Source organism: Aquarana catesbeiana, linkage group LG06 (genome assembly GCF_042186555.1).
Source record: "Aquarana catesbeiana isolate 2022-GZ linkage group LG06, ASM4218655v1, whole genome shotgun sequence".
NCBI lineage: Eukaryota > Metazoa > Chordata > Amphibia > Anura > Ranidae > Aquarana > Aquarana catesbeiana.
In genome coordinates, this window is record NC_133329.1 from 32,321,251 (window position 1) to 32,340,968 (window position 19,718).

General features: G+C 46.0%; 1 protein-coding gene across 2 annotated transcripts in view; it reads left to right on the forward strand.

The window, feature by feature from the left end:
* Window positions 1–1,271: 1,271 nt before the first annotated feature.
* Window positions 1,272–19,718, forward strand: part of LOC141148270 (RING finger protein 112-like) — a 39,434-nt gene continuing 20,987 nt past the window's right edge. Inside the window, exons 1-6 of one of the 2 annotated variants that reach the window (XM_073635537.1) lie at window positions 1,275–1,537; window positions 10,135–10,423; window positions 13,856–14,068; window positions 16,236–16,373; window positions 18,602–18,706; window positions 19,595–19,645. In XM_073635537.1, coding sequence (XP_073491638.1) covers window positions 1,401–1,537; window positions 10,135–10,423; window positions 13,856–14,068; window positions 16,236–16,373; window positions 18,602–18,706; window positions 19,595–19,645 — 933 coding nt within the window. In that variant the 5' untranslated portion in view covers window positions 1,275–1,400. Of the gene's footprint in view, window positions 1,538–10,134; window positions 10,424–13,855; window positions 14,069–16,235; window positions 16,374–18,601; window positions 18,707–19,594; window positions 19,646–19,718 lie in introns of both variants that reach the window. The other variant, XM_073635539.1, reaches the window with a different exon arrangement.

The window sequence follows — 19,718 nt, forward strand, 5'->3', positions numbered from 1 at the left end:
GTTAAACTTGCAGTAACACACAGAAATGTACTGCGTTAAATGACAAGTAACGCACTGAAATATACAGTGTTAAACTTGCAGCAATGCACAGAAACGTACTGCGTTAAACTTGCAGTAATGCAATTAAATATACTGTGTTAAATGGTCACTACATTCACACTGACTGAACTATCCCTACATTCACACTAAACTGATATTCTACACCGACAATAGAATCAGAATAGCACACTAACTCTCTAGAAGCACTGAACAGAGCCCTGTTCTTTCTCTCTTCATGCCGATATCACACTACAAATGGCCGCTATTGAAAAGAATACTTTTATAGTGTGGGGCGGGACTAACAGCAATGAGCCATGATTGGATAGAGTCATCATGACAGCGTCAGATCATGGCTCTGACAGTGCTCTGTGCCCTGATTGGGCAAAGCTTTTATTGCTTCAGCCAATCAGGGCTTCCAATGCAACGTGCGGCGACGCAGTGCATTGTGGTCATTCGGTGGGCCGAAATAAACGGTCAAACGCCCTGATAATTTGGTTGTTCGGCGAACGCGCAAACTTCCAATGTTCGGCTTGAACTCAAGCTCGGACCGAACCGTTCGCCCATCCCTAGTTCTAAGGTAAGTATTTCATAATGTGCTAGTAATGCGATGCATACTAGCACATTATGCTATCGGGGTTTATTTAGGAAAGGCAAATCCACTTTGCACTACAAGTGCACTTGGAAGTGCAGTGACTGTAGATCCGAGGGGAAGCTCTGCTGATTTCTATCATCCAATCATGTGCAAGCAAAAAAATACACATTTTTACTTGTAAACAAGAAGTGTTAGAACAGGCCGAGTCTTCATGTGGTTAATAAAATACTACGTGGAATTGGTGGCGCCCCCTGTCTGTGTTCTGTGTCATGTCCGCTCCGGTCTGTATAGAGCTGTCGCAGTCGGTGACCGTGTGACACTTTCCTGGATTAACCCCGTCCGCTCCGTCTATATCCACCGCCCCCGAACTTTCACTAATCCGGTGTTCAGGATTTGTTTTACCTTCGTCATGAAGGGGTTAATGTTATTATTATTATTATTGTTGTTATAAATAGTGCTTAGTAATAATAATAGATATGATATCATGAAAACAATAATAAATATTGATTTCTCCTTGAATGACAATTTGTGGACTGGATGATTGTAAATATTGATCAATTCTGGTGTTTGAAAACGAAACTTTGCAGAATGACAGAGAGAGGAGGAGGAGGAGGGGGGAGGGGTGATGGAGGAGGAGGGGGGAGGGGGACTGAGTGTGACACATACACAGGAAGGAGTCACATCCAGAGGACAGGAAGAAGAAGGAGAGGAAGTTCCCTACCAGGATGTCAGGAGAGATTGTGGGGAGATCGGCTGTGTGAGGACAGACATGGAGGACAGGAGGGGGGCAGACAGACCCTCCCCCCACCAGACACACAATCCAGAACCCCAGAGGAAGAGAGCCAAGAGAAGACCCCGGAGAGAGAGACCACCCAGAGCCAGAGAGACCACCCGCCAACCACCCAGGTGTGACCTCCGCAACAATGGATCACTACATTCCTTATATACAATGTAACACTGCCACTGATCCCTCCTTATATACAATGTATCACTACATTCCTTATATACAATGTAACACTGCCACTGATCCCTCCTTATATACAATGTATCACTACATTCCTTATATACAATGTATCACTACGTCTGATCCCTCCTTATATACAATGTATCACTACGTCTGATCCTTCCTTATATACAATGCATCACTACGTCTGATCCTTCCTTATATACAATGTATCACTATGACTGATCCTTCCTTATATACAATGTATCACTACATTCCTTATATACAATGTATCACTACGTCTGATCCCTCCTTATATACAATGTATCACTACGACTGATCCCTCCTTATATACAATGTATCACTACGACTGATCCTTCCTTATATACAATGTATCCCTATGACTGATCCCTCCTTATATACAATGTATCACTACATCTGATCCCTCCTTATATACAATGTATCATTACGACTCATCCCTCCTTATATACAATGTATCACTACGTCTGATCCCTCCTTATATACAATGTATCACTACATCTGATCCCTCCTTATATACAATGTATCATTACGACTGATCCCTCCTTATATACAATGTATCCCTACGTCTGATCCCTCCTTATATACAATGTATCACTACGTCTGATCCTTCCTTATATACAATGTATCCCTACGTCTGATCCTTCCTTATATACAATGTATCACTACATCTGATCCTTCCTTATATACAATGTATCACTACGTCTGATCCCTCCTTATATACAATGTATCACTACGACTGATCCTTCCTTATATACAATGTATCACTACGTCTGATCCCTCCTTATATACAATGTATCACTACGTCTGATCCCTCCTTATATACAATGTATCACTACGTCTGATCCCTCCTTATATACAATGTATCACTACGACTGATCCCTCCTTATATACAATGTATCACTACGTCTGATCCCTCCTTATATACAATGTATCCCTACGTCTGATCCTTCCTTATATACAATGTATCCCTACGTCTGATCCTTCCTTATATACAATGTATCACTACGACTGATCCTTCCTTATATACAATGTATCACTACATTCCTTATATACAATGTAACACTGCCACTGATCCCTCCTTATATACAATGTATCACTACATTCCTTATATACAATGTAACACTGCCACTGATCCCTCCTTATATACAATGTATCACTACGTCTGATCCTTCCTTATATACAATGTATCACTACGTCTGATCCTTCCTTATATACAATGTATCACTATGACTGATCCTTCCTTATATACAATGTATCACTACATTCCTTATATACAATGTATCACTACGTCTGATCCCTCCTTATATACAATGTATCACTACGACTGATCCCTCCTTATATACAATGTATCACTACGTCTGATCCTTCCTTATATACAATGTATCACTACGACTGATCCCTCCTTATATACAATGTATCACTACGTCTGATCCTTCCTTATATACAATGTATCCCTATGACTGATCCCTCCTTATATACAATGTATCACTACATCTGATCCCTCCTTATATACAATGTATCACTACGACTGATCCTTCCTTATATACAATGTATCACTACGTCTGATCCCTCCTTATATACAATGTATCACTACGACTGATCCCTCCTTATATACAATGTATCACTACGACTGATCCCTCCTTATATACAATGTATCACTACATCTGATCCCTCCTTATATACAATGTATCACTACGACTGATCCTTCCTTATATACAATGTATCCCTACGTCTGATCCTTCCTTATATACAATGTATCACTACGACTGATCCCTCCTTATATACAATGTATCACTACGTCTGATCCTTCCTTATATACAATGTATCACTACGTCTGATCCTTCCTTATATACAATGTATCCCTACGTCTGATCCTTCCTTATATACAATGTATCACTACGACTGATCCCTCCTTATATACAATGTATCACTACGTCTGATCCCTCCTTATATACAATGTATCACTACGTCTGATCCTTCCTTATATACAATGTATCCCTACGTCTGATCCTTCCTTATATACAATGTATCACTACGTCTGATCCCTCCTTATATACAATGTATCACTACGACTGATCCTTCCTTATATACAATGTATCCCTACGTCTGATCCTTCCTTATATACAATATATCACTACATCTGATCCTTCCTTATATACAATGTATCACTACGACTGATCCTTCCTTATATACAATGTATCACTACGTCTGATCCCTCCTTATATACAATGTATCCCTATGACTGATCCTTCCTTATATACAATGTATCCCTATGACTGATCCTTCCTTATATACAATGTATCACTACGTCTGATCCTTCCTTATATACAATGTATCACTATATCTGATCCCTCCTTATATACAATGTATCACTACGTCTGATCCCTCCTTATATACAATGTATCCCTATGACTGATCCCTCCTTATATACAATGTATCCCTATGACTGATCCTTCCTTATATACAATGTATCCCTATGACTGATCCTTCCTTATATACAATGTATCACTACGTCTGATCCCTCCTTATATACAATGTATCCCTATGACTGATCCCTCCTTATATACAATGTATCCCTATGACTGATCCTTCCTTATATACAATGTATCCCTATGACTGATCCTTCCTTATATACAATGTATCACTACGTCTGATCCCTCCTTATATACAATGTATCCCTATGACTGATCCCTCCTTATATACAATGTATCCCTATGACTGATCCTTCCTTATATACAATGTATCACTACATCTGATCCCTCCTTATATACAATGTATCACTATATCTGATCCCTCCTTATATACAATGTATCACTACGTCTGATCCCACCTTATATACAATGTATCACTACGTCTGATCCCTCCTTATATACAATGTATCACTATGACTGATCCTTCCTTATATACAATGTATCCCTATGACTGATCCCTCCTTATATACAATGTATCCCTATGACTGATCCCTCCTTATATACAATGTATCCCTATGACTGATCCCTCCTTATATACAATGTATCCCTATGACTGATCCCTCCTTATATACAATGTATCACTATGACTGATCCCTCCTTATATACAATGTATCCCTATGACTGATCCCTCCTTATATACAATGTATCACATTAGACAGGCAGTAGTGCCCACTGAACACACCAGGGAGTCACTGAACACTCCCTAGTCAGATAAAAAGCTCTTGTGTATAAAAGCATACTGTGCAGCTGTGACCATGAATAATGCTCTTGCTATCAGTGTAGGCCATTTACATACCTTCTGAAGTCTGGCTGAAAAACTCCCAGAGATGTTAACATCCCGTCCTGCCTTGTTGCTAGGACAACAAAACTGACACTCCCAGCCAGTTCAGACCCCCTCACATACATTCCCTCCCTTGTTGTATTAAATCTGAGCTCAGCAATGTTTAGACGGAGGAGACGGAGGACCACACATGTACCGGGGGATTGAGATCTCGTTTCTGTGTTGGTGGTGGAGAGCAGTATGAGATGGGAGTGTCCTAGCAACGTCCTAGCAACAAGGCTGGACGGGATAATACTGCCTCTGGGAGGTTTTTGGCCAGGCTTCTGCAGGTATGCAAATGACCTACACCTATAGAAAGGGCACTATCCAACCCTGGTCAAAGATATATATATATAAAAATAAAACTGTGTAGCTACAGCACAAGTCTAAATTGCCGGGGGGGCGTCCATGTATGTCCTTCCCGTGTATGTGCTGCCTGCGCCCCCCTGTCATCAGCGGGTCAATGAGACTTGGCTGATCACAGATCGGAGGAAGGAGCCGATCCCGGCCTCTGATCACAGATCGGAGGAAGGAGCCGATCCCGGCCTCTGATCACAGATCGGAGGAAGGAGCCGATCCCGGCCTCTGATCACAGATCGGAGGAAGGAGCCGATCCCGGCCTCTGATCACAGATCGGAGGAAGGAGCCGATCCCGGCCTCTGATCACAGATCGGAGGAAGGAGCCGATCCCGGCCTCTGATCACAGATCGGAGGAAGGAGCCGATCCCGGCCTCTGATCACAGATCGGAGGAAGGAGCCGATCCCGGCCTCTGATCACAGATCGGAGGAAGGAGCCGATCCCGGCCTCTGATCACAGATCGGAGGAAGGAGCCGATCCCGGCCTCTGATCACAGATCGGAGGAAGGAGCCGATCCCGGCCTCTGATCACAGATCGGAGGAAGGAGCCGATCCCGGCCTCTGATCACAGATCGGAGGAAGGAGCCGATCCCGGCCTCTGATCACAGATCGGAGGAAGGAGCCGATCCCGGCCTCTGATCACAGATCGGAGGAAGGAGCCGATCCCGGCCTCTGATCACAGATCGGAGGAAGGAGCCGATCCCGGCCTCTGATCACAGATCGGAGGAAGGAGCCGATCCCGGCCTCTGATCACAGATCGGAGGAAGGAGCCGATCCCGGCCTCTGATCACAGATCGGAGGAAGGAGCCGATCCCGGCCTCTGATCACAGATCGGAGGAAGGAGCCGATCCCGGCCTCTGATCACAGATCGGAGGAAGGAGCCGATCCCGGCCTCCGATCACAGATCGGAGGAAGGAGCCGATCCCGGCCTCCGATCACAGATCGGAGGAAGGAGCCGATCCCGGCCTCCGATCACAGATCGGAGGAAGGAGCCGATCCCGGCCTCCGATCACAGATCGGAGGAAGGAGCCGATCCCGGCCTCCGATCACAGATCGGAGGAAGGAGCCGATCCCGGCCTCCGATCACAGATCGGAGGAAGGAGCCGATCCCGGCCTCCGATCACAGATCGGAGGAAGGAGCCGATCCCGGCCTCCGATCACAGATCGGAGGAAGGAGCCGATCCCGGCCTCTGATCACAGATCGGAGGAAGGAGCCGATCCCGGCCTCTGATCACAGATCGGAGGAAGGAGCCGATCCCGGCCTCTGATCACAGATCGGAGGAAGGAGCCGATCCCGGCCTCTGATCACAGATCGGAGGAAGGAGCCGATCCCGGCCTCTGATCACAGATCGGAGGAAGGAGCCGATCCCGGCCTCTGATCACAGATCGGAGGAAGGAGCCGATCCCGGCCTCTGATCACAGATCGGAGGAAGGAGCCGATCCCGGCCTCTGATCACAGATCGGAGGAAGGAGCCGATCCCGGCCTCTGATCACAGATCGGAGGAAGGAGCCGATCCCGGCCTCTGATCACAGATCGGAGGAAGGAGCCGATCCCGGCCTCTGATCACAGATCGGAGGAAGGAGCCGATCCCGGCCTCTGATCACAGATCGGAGGAAGGAGCCGATCCCGGCCTCTGATCACAGATCGGAGGAAGGAGCCGATCCCGGCCTCTGATCACAGATCGGAGGAAGGAGCCGATCCCGGCCTCTGATCACAGATCGGAGGAAGGAGCCGATCCCGGCCTCTGATCACAGATCGGAGGAAGGAGCCGATCCCGGCCTCTGATCACAGATCGGAGGAAGGAGCCGATCCCGGCCTCTGATCACAGATCGGAGGAAGGAGCCGATCCCGGCCTCTGATCACAGATCGGAGGAAGGAGCCGATCCCGGCCTCCGATCACAGATCGGAGGAAGGAGCCGATCCCGGCCTCCGATCACAGATCGGAGGAAGGAGCCGATCCCGGCCTCCGATCACAGATCGGAGGAAGGAGCCGATCCCGGCCTCCGATCACAGATCGGAGGAAGGAGCCGATCCCGGCCTCCGATCACAGATCGGAGGAAGGAGCCGATCCCGGCCTCCGATCACAGATCGGAGGAAGGAGCCGATCCCGGCCTCCGATCACAGATCGGAGGAAGGAGCCGATCCCGGCCTCCGATCACAGATCGGAGGAAGGAGCCGATCCCGGCCTCCGATCACAGATCGGAGGAAGGAGCCGATCCCGGCCTCTGATCATGTGATGTAGACAGAAGCTGACAGCGTGAGGAGAAAAAAAAAACAGATTACGTCTTCTTTCAGAGGGGCATGGGACCCGCACACAGACACCCACTTCTGCTAAGCAGTGCCCACTAATGCCGCATATCAGTGCCGCCTATCATTGCCGCCTATCAGTGCTCATCATTGACACCCATCAGTGCCCACCAGTAGCACCTCATCAGTGCCACCCAGCAGTGCCGTCTTATCAGTGCTGCCTTACCAGTGGCACCTAATCAGTGCCATCTCATCAGTGCCCACCAGAGGCACCACTACAGTGTCCACCAATGCCACCTATCAGTGCCCATCAGTGCCGCTTTGTCAGTGCCGCTTTATCAGTGCCCACCAGTGGTGCCTCATCAGTGCCCACCAGTGCCATCTTTGCCCACCAGTAGCACCTCCATCAGTGCCACCCAGCAGTGCCATCTTCTCAGTGCTGCCTTACCAGTGGCACCTAATCAGTGCCCACCAGTGCCATCTCATCAGTGCCACCTTATCAGTGGTACCTCACCAGTGCCCACCAGAGGCACCTCTACAGTGCCACCTATCAGTGCCACCTTACCAGTGGCGCCTAATCAGTGCCACCTTATCAGTGGCGCCTCACCAGTGCCCACCAGAGGCACCTCTACAGTGCCCACCAGTGGTGCCTTATCAGTGCAGCCTATCAGTCCCCTCAGCAGTGGCACCTCATCAGTGCCCACCAGTGCCGCCTTATCCATCAGTGAATGAGAAAAATTACCTTTTTACAAAATTTTATAACAAACTAAGAAACATTTTTTTCATTAATTTTTTGTCTTTTTTTTTTTTAGTAAAAAGATAAATCCAGCAGTGATTAAATACCACCAAAATAAATCTCTATTTGTGGGAACAAAATGATAAAAATCTCATATGGGTGCCGCGCAATTGTCATTCAAAGTGTGACAGCGCTGAAAGCTGAATATTGTCCTGGGCAGGAAAGGGGTGAAAGTGCCCGGTAAGCAATTGGTTAAAGGAGGAGCCGTTGGAGATTTATAAAGGATCCCCGATTATTCAGTCGTTGTCATCATAATCCCTGCAGTCACATCACAGGTTGTTCTGCTTTTATTATGTTTCAAAAACATCACAAACATTCCTCTGATATAATGCAGAACAACTCTGAAGGTAGAGGAGTCAGAACATGGCAACTGTCTTTTATCGGGAGATTCCCTGGAGCATCCAGTAGAATGTTAGAAGGATGAGAATGTCACAAAGATTGTAGAAGTCCAGGAAGGATTTTTTTTTTACAACCTGAAATCAAAAACCACCACATTTCAAAGCCTCAATTATCCCCCTTCATCAGGACTTGTATACCGGAAGTGAGTTCCAAAAATGTTTGTAAATTTGTAAAAGCAAAGAGCAGAAGACTGATCTAGGTCATAGCAATGGCAGCCGTGTAACCCGGATCCATCCTGTGCTGTTCTAAGATAATCGGAACCCAGAGGGTATTGAGTCCCCAAAATGCGTTGGATTTTTGATTGATAAAATCCAGGATTTATTTCATCTTTATGGCACTCCTATCTTTTGAACATTCTTCTGACCACTTCGGGGACCTTTTGGGATATCCTAGTTGACATCTTTCTAATATTCCAGTTTACTGAAGACATCTGACTGCAAGAGGGAGAGGCAGGACTCTTAGTCCGGCCATACACGGACCAAATTTCTTTCCTACATCATCGTAATTTGCTTGATTCCCCCATCAACAAAGACCGTGTTGATGTGGGAATCCCTCCTGCCAGGCCCTTATCGTCTCCTGGTGGGAAGGGGGGTGGTAGAAGCAATCTCCTCCAGGAGAAGACAGTGATTATTGATAGCGGCTATAGAAGTTGTTAGCGATAATCGCAGGTAAAACCCAGCATGCTGGTTGTCCCCAAGCTCATCGATCGATCAGCTTGGTACATTCAGCCTGCCCCATACACAGTTCAAATGACGGCCGGTTCAGCAAGAGATTTGAAACCATGTATGGCCTGCCCTAGCCACTCAGGGCTTTTCAATGCCAATACAAGGCAGAGATGGATCCTTAGTTAAAATGTAGTCTTCGGGGCGGGGTCAAGAACCAGTCTGTGTTGTCTGGACCACTAGACTGACCGAACAGCTTTAGGCAGGGGCATTGCTAGGTCTACAAAAGATCTGGGGCTAGAGCCCATAGCAGCGTAGTAAATAAATACGTACGTTTGGGCCGGCATACACATGTGTGTGTGTGTGTGTGTATGTGTATATATATATATATATATATATATATATATATATATATATATATATATATATATATATATATATATATATATATATATATATATATATATAATCTCTATCCCCAGAGAGCCCCCCACTTACAGCAGGGTCCCCAGAGAGCCCCCCTCCCCTTGGGAACCCCTGCGGAGACTCGGGGTTATGGGCCCCAGATTCGGGGCTATAGCCCCAAAAGCCACCCCCTAGCAACGCCACTGGCTTTAGGAATCCTTCAGCTGGTCAGATAGTTTACATGAGCAAAAAATATATTTATCTATTTGTACAGAAGTTAAACATCATTGGCCTTCTAATGAAGTTTTGGTGGAAAGTCCCTCCCATGTGTGACCTTGTCTCCTTCTGTTTTTGGTGCAGTAATAATGCTTCGCCGCCGGATGACATCAGTTTGCACTCGCTGGTGGAAGACATCACCTGCTCCATCTGTCTGGACGACCTCCAGGAACCGGTCTCTATCGCATGTGGTCACACTTTCTGCCGCAGCTGTATCAGCACACACTGGAGCACCCCGCAGATGGAGGGATACCTGTGCCCTGAGTGTCGGAAGCAATGTCCTCGATACCAGATAGCTCCGGACTACCGGCTGATGAACCTCATATCCAAGATCCAGAAGGGGGTGCAGGAGAAGGAGAAGAGCACCGAGGAGGTATGGGGGTGGGCGGGAGGTTGGTTATGAGCTGGAAGGTTTATTAAGATAGTCCAACTAAAATAAAACTTATATTCCATATTTACACTATATGGCCAAAGGTCTGTGCTGACTTGTCCATCACACTAGAAGCTTGTTGGACTTCATTCCAAAATGATGGCCGTTAATATGGACTTGTCCCACATCTTATGACATTACAGCCTCCTCTTATCTGGAAAGGCTTTCCTCGAGATTTTGGAGGGTGTCTGTGGGAATTTATGCTCATTTGTGAGGTCAGTCAGTGATATTGGATGAGAAGACCTGGCTCACAACTGGGATTCCAATACCCAAAGGTGTTCTGTAGGGTTGAGGCCAGGGCTCTGTGCAGACACTTGAGTTCCTCCACACCAAACTTGTTACACAATGTCTTTATGGAGCTGGCTTTGTACACAGGGGGCACAGTCATGGTGGAACATAATATGGTCTTCCCCAAATTGTTACCACAAAGTTGGAAGAGCACAATTGTATAATTGTACACAATGTCTTTGTAAGCTGTAATATAACAGAACCCTTCACTGAAATCACCAAAACTCAATCATTTGGAGGGGCTCCATATACTTTTGGCCACATAGTATAATAAAAGTCTGGTGGAACTCTAAACCCAATGCTTTCCCTGTCTATACTACTCTAGATACAAGTTCCTCTGCCATAGCTGGTCTCACCCATGTTGGAGGTTTTGGGGGCTCCAACAACTCTGAGATATACTAGCTACTCTTGTTACACTTTCCATAATATCAAATGAAAAACAAATTAAAGACCAACTAATGTAGATTTATGGATGTGTAGCATCTACACCAGGGGTGCTCAACGTGTAGCCCTTGGAGCCCTCTGATGTGGCCCTCAACCTTCAAACCAGGGAAGCTCATGTCCAGGATTGGTAACCCATTAAGTGTGATCTGGGCTTGCCAACCCACTATCCAAGAACATCAGAGTGCATCAAGCCGGCAGTGGGGGATGCAGGTGACTGTGAAGAAAGTAACACCAACTCCTGTCCCAGGTAGAGTGATACCAAGTGCACTTCACCTGGCATCTTTCTGGCTGCCTGGAGAGTGATGCCAGCAGAAGCTGCAGAAGGAAAGGAAGGTCAGTGTATTAAACATTGTGCTTTTGCAATGGACATATTGGCACCTATAATAGGGGAACAACTATTAGGCTGCTTTCATACTGATCTGCAAGTGCAGTGCAGCACACCAGTGGCTTTCTTGCACATTGGCTGCACTGAGCCATAGATTTCTCTTTCCTAAGGGTTTGGTACATTTTCAGAAAGTGCACCACACCTGCAAAATATAATAGAAGTCTATGGCAAAGCACAGCTAACGTGCAGGAAGTTGCAGGTAAAATGCAGCACATCAGTGTAAAAGCAGCTTTATAGGACGCTCTATAGGGGTCCAACGTCTGAGGTTCTATGGACCCCTGATGGAGAAAGGTTCCTCTAAGGCAATCGTGTAGATACATTCATCCATCATCTGGTCTGTGCGGATCAGGGCCAGACCTGAATTAGACTAGTTTTTGAGGCTTTCTAAGAAGCTGATCCCAAAACCCGATACAACATAATTCCACCCATCATGGCAGATGTATAGGAAGGAGTAGGTTTCCTATTTTATGGTGTAGCACGCTGGTGTTTAGGCAGGGTTGCTAGTAAATTTAGTTTGCTAGGTGGTAATTTCCCTGGCTTATTGATGAAAGATCAATTGATTCCCCTCTAAATCTGGGATTGCCGCACCTTTTCTCTTCTGTCACTAGGTGGCACTGTGGCTGGTGACATTAGAATGACGGGGCTTCACAAGGTCAGTGTATGAATGGATGGGTGTCTCAGCCAATTGGCAGGGGTTTCTTTAGTCCCTTTGCCTGTTGGGAGAGCTTATTTATTTGGGTGGAGTCAGGTGATCGGGGTTCTGTGCCACCTGGACAGCTCTCTGGATGGACATGTGTTATGTTGCCCCGGGCTGCTAGGCCGGAAGCCTGAGGCCTATCCTGGGGACACCTGGCTGCTAGGCTGCCTGAGGGCCTATCCAGGAGCAGGAGAAGCAGCGTACGGTCGGGACTGCAGGATAGGAGTCCAACCAAGTTGAGAAGGTTTAGCCGGACGGGGAACCAGTTGTGGTCAGAGGTAGAAGGGAAGCTGTTGCCACTAAGGGACCATCCATCTTACTACCGGAGACTACAGTGAGTAAGCTTGAGCAAGCACCAGAGCAGTCTTCTCTCCAACTGGGGACAGTGAAGAAGTGAGAAAGCTTCAACAAGTGCCAAGCCAGGGACCCAGCAGGATAGCGGGGGTGATGCTTGACGAATACAACGGGATAGCTGTGGAAGTGCTCAGGGGGATCCAGTGACGACTGGGATCTGGACGTCTAGTGAGAGACTGGGAGCTCAGTGAGTGAAGATCTGCAGTGGGATACTGTGAGATAAGAAACAGACTGTTCTGTGTTACCAAGAGTTACATACAACTACCTTTTAGTGACTGTTTGCAAGACTAGTTGCCATAGTAGACAGCGGTCCTACCTATATGTGTTATCCTGGAGGCCTTCCACTGTATAGCTGTCTACCTATAGAAGTCTTGAGTCTGCCAATTTAGCATGGCTTCTAACTAAGGTTGTCCTGGCCCTAACCCTCTCTCCTCCAGTTCTGTTAAGAGACAATAAATCTCTTGTTTGCATTCAAAAAGTGACTGGCGCCCAGCATTTCTTCTTGCACCACACCCACCATGCCTGGTAACCCACTTTACAAAGAAGGATGTCAGCTCTCCTTGACTCTGGAGGTCACCATCAGGCCTCTAGGGGTCGGGGACCTTGCTACAAAGGATACCGGGGCCTATGCCCTCTAGCACTGCTTAGATCAGCCTTTCTCAACCCTTTCAACACAAAGGAACCCTTGAAATGTCTTTCCGGTCTCAGAACCCCTGCTAAAAATTATGATATCTACATCTCATGATACATTAGTGTGATGGTCAGTGGGAAGAATGCTCCTTACACTTCTGGTCATTGTGAAGAATTACCCCTTTACACATAGCTAAAAAGATCATTGGTGTCAGTGGGAACTTATCTGAGAGGAAGAAATTACTGATTGCTCAAGGAACGCCTAGCAACCTCTGGAGGAACCCTAAAGTTCCACGGAACCCTGGTTGAGAAACCCTGGCATAGATGTTTCAGAAGATTAAAGGAATCCCCTTTCCCACCAGGAACCACCCTCAAAAAAACTTCTGAAGATGAACAAAACTCTACTCCACCTTAGTTAGATGTATGAGTAATAGAAAGAAGTATGTGATTAATGGGCCTAGTGTGGGGATTTGTAAGACTGCGTAGGGGTACTGCTGGAGTTCATGAGCAAAAGAACACCTAAGTGCTCTTAATCGGATATAATGTCACTATTCTGGATGTTCTCTCTTTCCTCCAGGAGTCTCCGGTATTCTCAGATCATGGGTACCCGGTACAGCTGGTGTGGACGGATGGCAGTGGCTGCCTACATTTGGATGAATCGGTCATGAATGATTGCTTCATGAGCTCTGCGTTATCAAGTTACCCGGTCTACATGCTCTGCGTAATTGGGGAGAAGCGTCGGGGAAAATCCTTCCTGATGAATTACATTATGAGGGCCCTGGAGAGCCAGGTGAGAGACCGGGGACCCATGACCTTGTATTCGCGGGCCCTGTGCCCTGACGCTATGGAGCCTGGTGATAAAGGTCAGAATCAAAAATCTTGCTACATCTGTTCCTACAGTTCTACCCACTTGTTTCTCCGCTCATTTGCTCCATTTTCAGATGAATTTTGCCGGTTTGGAAAGTCTTTCTGCCCCCACCCCCATAAAAAATAAATACCGTATATACTTGAGTATAAGCCGAGTTTTTCAGCACATTTTTTTGTGCTGAAAATGCCCCCCTTGGCTTATACTCGAGTCAAGCACTTTTCTGCAGCAGAGAATGACATTTTCTGAACCGACTTTGGGGCCCCGTATCTCAGGGCCACTTAGTGCTAGGAACCCCAAATTTGGTGTACCAACCCAGTGGAACTAGCACTACAACATATCTGGGGTTCCTAGCACCAAGTGGCCCAGAGATACGGGGCCCCAAAATCAGTTATGAACATGTCATTCTCTGCTGCAGAAAAGTGCTTGACATTTTCCGAACCGACTTTGGGGCCCATATCTCAGGGCCACTTGGTGCTAGCAACATGTTGTAGTGCTAGTTCCACTGGGTTTGCACGCCAAATTTGGGGTACCTAGCACCAAGTGGCCCCGAGATACGGGGCCCCAAATTTAGTCAACTGTGTCCATCTGCAGCAATGTCATTTCGGGACCCTTTGGGTCCAGAAAACCCAAATTTTGGCTGCAGCTAGGGGGCATCTAGGAACCCTTAAGTACCGAGTTTGAAGTTCGGGGGACCTATGGCTGCAAATGGGCACAGTGAGGCTGCAAATGGGCACAGTGAGGCTGCACATGGGCATTGTTGACCCTCTTTTCCGTATTTCTCACCCTAGGCTTATACTCGAGTCAATAAGTTTTCCCAGTTTTTTTGTGGTAAAATTAGGTGCCTCGTCTTATATTCGGGTCGGCTTATACTCTAGTATATACGGTAAATAAATTTACAGATAATTTATGCTAAGATAAGAATATTAAAATACCTTAACCACATGCCGACCAGCCGCCGCAGTTGTACTGCGGCAGAAGGGCACGGCTGGGCTAAACAACGTTATGTAACGTCGCTTTGCCCAGTGGCCACTAAGGGGCGCTCGCCCTCCAAGCCGATGCAAGTGCCCGGCGTTCTCGATCACCGCCGGTCTCCCGCGATCGCTTGGGGCACACCGAAAACTGGGATCAGTGTGTGTAAACACACAGTTTCCGGTTCTCTGAGGGGAGAAGAGACTGATCATGTGTTCATACAGAGTATGAACAGGCAATCTGTTATCTTCCCTGCACAGTCCCCTCCCCCCTTCAGTTAGAACACAAACTAGGACACACTTAACCCCTTCACGGCCCCCTAGTGTTAACCCCTTCACTGCCAGTGACATTTTTACAGTAATCAATGCATTTTTAATCGCACTGATCGCTGTATAAATGCCAAAGGTTCCAAAAATGTGTAAAAATTCTCCGATGTGTCAGCCATAATGTCGCAGTCACGATAAAAATTGCAGATCACCGTCATTACTAGTAAAAAAAAAAAAAAAAATAATAATAAAAATGCTATAAATCTATCCCCTATTTTGTAGATGCTATAACTTTTGCGCAAACCAATCAATAGACGCTTATTGCGATTTTTTTTTTTTTTTACCAAAATATGTAGAATACGTATCGGCCTAAACTAAGGAAAAAAAATTTTTCTATATATATTTTTGGGGGATATTTATTATAGCAAAAAGTAAAAAATAATGCGTTTTTTTTCAAAACTGTCTCTTTTTTTGTTTATAGCGCAAAAAATAAAAACCGCAGAGGTGATCAAAAACCACCAAATGAAAGCTCTACTTGTGGGGAAAAAAAGGACGTCAATTTTGTTTGGGAGTCACGTCGCACGACCGCGCAATTGTCAGTTAAAGCGACGCAGTGCCGAATCGCAAAAAGTGCTCTGGTCTTTGGCCAGCCAAATGGTCCAGGGCTGAACTGGTTAAAGTCCATGGCCTGGCCACAGGTTCACTTTAGGATTTCCTGCACTACGGTGAAGCTGTTAGTTTGCCCAGCACGATGCCCATAAACAAAATTTAAACCTAGAAAAACTCGATGAGATTGTACATGTTGTTATAGAAAATTAGAAGCAGCTTGTGGAAAACTTTTTTTTTTTCTTTAGGAGAGGGGCGAAGAGTTCAGCTTGGGGGCAGAAGACGAGCCTCTGCAAGGGTTTGAATGGAGATCTGGCATTGACAGCACTACAAAGGGTCTGTGGATGTGGAGCAGACCATTCATACTGGGCAACAAGGGAGAGAAGGTGAGACATACAACGCTTATTAGTCTCTCTGTGTCATGTGAACCACCTTCCATTGGTGGATCCAATGAGGATAGGATGGATAGTCTAGAGCAGGGGTCTCCAAACTTTTTCTAAACAAAGGGCCAGTTTACTATCTCTCCTTCAGAGGGGTCAGACTGTGGCCAGTGGGAGTAGAAAATGTCCTGGCTTTGGTAAAAATGACCCATCATTGGTGTCTATGAGGAATAATACTTCATTATTGGTGTCAGTGAGAGGGCGAGTGTGCCATCATTGGTGTCAGGGGCAGGAATTTTGCCCCTGGGCCGCAGTTGAGAGACCACTGGTCTAAAAGATAGTCTAGCCCATTTTTAAAATGGCTGATTTCCTTCCACTCCTCTGTGTGAGTTTATGTCTACTCTGCTGCCTCCAAGACCTTGTGCACTATTGATTACTTGGTAAAAGCAATGTCTTTATTACAGTAGGTAGGTATCACGTGTAGCCCCACAAAGATTCTACTCCAGATTGTAATAAGTGAGAGTACAGGGTGCAATTAGTGATGATGGTGAACCCTCTAGATCAGTCTTTCTCAACAATTTTACCAATGAGGAGCCCTTGAAAATAATTTTGGGGAACGCCCTCTAAAACCAATTAATTGAGGCACAGTGAGAAGAATGTTCCTTACATTGGTGATCAGTGAGAAGAATGTTCCTTACATTGGTGATCAGTGAGAAGAATGTTCCTTACATTGGTGATCAGTGAGAAGAATGTTCCTTACATTGGTGATCAGTGAGAAGAATGTTCCTTACATTGGTGATCAGTGAGAAGAATGCTCCTTACATTGGTGATCAGTGAGAAGAATGTTCCTTACATTGGTGATCAGTGAGAAGAATGTTCCTTACATTGGTGATCAGTGGGAAGAATGTTCCTTACATTGGTGATCAGTGGGAAGAATGTTCCTTACATTGGTGATCAGTGAGAAGAATGTTCCTTACATTGGTGATCAGTGGGAAGAATGTTCCTTACATTGGTGATCAGTGAGAAGAATGTCCCTTACATTGGTGATCAGTGGGAAGAATGTTCCTTACATTGGTGATCAGTGAGAAGAATGTTCCTTACATTGGTGATCAGTGGGAAGAATGTTCCTTACATTGGTGATCAGTGGGAAGAATGTTCCTTACATTGGTGATCAGTGGGAAGAATGTTCCTTACATTGGTGATCAGTGAGAAGAATGTTCCTTACATTGGTGATCAGTGGGAAGAATGTTCCTTACATTGGTGATCAGTGAGAAGAATGTTCCTTACATTGGTGATCAGTGGGAAGAATGTTCCTTACATTGGTGATCAGTGGGAAGAATGTTCCTTACATTGATGGTCAGTGGGAAGAATGCCCCTTACATTGGTGATCAGTGAGAAGAATGTCCCTTACATTGGTGATCAGTGAGAAGAATGTCCCTTACATTGGTGATCAGTGAGAAGAATGTTCCTTACATTGGTGATCAGTGGGAAGAATGTTCCTTACATTGGTGATCAGTGAGAAGAATGTTCCTTACATTGGTGATCAGTGAGAAGAATGTTCCTTACATTGGTGATCAGTGAGAAGAATGTTCCTTACATTGGTGATCAGTGAGAAGAATGTTCCTTACATTGGTGATCAGTGAGAAGAATGTCCCTTACATTGGTGATCAGTGAGAAGAATGTTCCTTACATTGGTGATCAGTGAGAAGAATGTTCCTTACATTGGTGATCAGTGAGAAGAATGTTCCTTACATTGGTGATCAGTGGGAAGAATGTTCCTTACATTGGTGATCAGTGAGAAGAATGTTCCTTACATTGGTGATCAGTGAGAAGAATGTTCCTTACATTGGTGATCAGTGAGAAGAATGTTCCTTACATTGGTGATCAGTGAGAAGAATGCTCCTTACATTGGTGATCAGTGAGAAGAATGTTCCTTACATTGGGAATCAGTAGGAAGAATGACCCTCTTACATGGTGTTCAGAAGTCCACCATCCACACAGCTAAAGAATATCATAGATGTAATGCAGATGGCTCTGCCAAGTTGTGTTGGCCTGAGGACTGTGTAGGCACCATCAGATCAGAGGTCAGTTAGTCACAGTTCAAGGAACCCCAGCAATCTCGGGAGGAACCCTAGCTGAGAATGGCTTTTCTAGAGTTTGAACCCATGACGTGGTCTTCTCTGACTGCAAACGGTGCTGTTTTGTGTTCTCTCATTGTATTTATCTCTTTTCAGGTGGCAGTCTACATCCTGGACACAGAGGGATCGCTGGATATTGAGGGCGACCGGGAAAGCTGCATTAAGCTCTCTGCGTTGTCCATGCTGATCAGTTCCCATCTGGTGAGATAAATATGTGACTATTTCATGGTTTCTCTTTGTAACCAGCCGGTTAGCTGTGGAATAGACCTAGTCAGGGCTGGGCTAAGGGCTAGGCAGAAGAGGTGGCTGCCTTTGGCACGTTAGCAGGAAGAGGGTGGCAAAAACGGCAGGACCTACTGAACAAGTTCAGGACTCATGGGTGGTGAGTGCACTTTGGCCTTTTCCCCTTGGCTGCTAAAGGACCTTGAATGAATTGCAATAATAACAGAAGTAACTTGAGACAATACCTGTAGTGTCTTAAACTGGCCATAGATGGTTCAATTTTCTTTCCTGCAAGCACGGGTTGTTGATGGGGGAATTTTTCCTGCAGAGTTATTGTGTTCTCCTGGTGTTCCAACTTTGTGGGAACAGTTTGGGGATGGCCCCTTCCTGTTCCAACATGACTGCCCACCAGTGCACAAGGCAAGGTCCATAAAGACATGGATGAGCGAGTTTGGGGTGCAGGAACTTGAGTCCTGACCTCAACCTCATAGAACACCTTTGGAATGAATTAGAGCGGAGACTGCGAGCCAGGACTTCTTGTCCAACGTCAGTGCCTGACCTCCACAAATGCTCTTCTGGAAGAATGGTCAAACATTCCCATAGACACACTCCTAAACCTTGTGGACAGCCTTCCCAGAAGAGGTGAAGCTGTTATAGCTGCAAAGGGTGGGCCAACTCAATATTGAACCCTACGGACTAAGACTGGGATGCCATTAAAGTTCATGTAAAGACAGGTGTCACAATACTTTTGGTAATATAGTGTACATGGCGGGGACAGACCTAGTACAATCCTTATATAAATAAGAAATTAGACAGAATGCTCATCATTATCCTACATTTAACCCATTTAATCTGTATTCTATTTAGATCTTCAATGTGGCCAGTTGCCTGAAGGAGACGGAGTTGGACTACATGGAGGTGAGCGCTTACCAATGACTGCTTCACCTTTGCAGAGTGTTTTAGATTGCCACCCTGGCACTCCGGTGGTCAT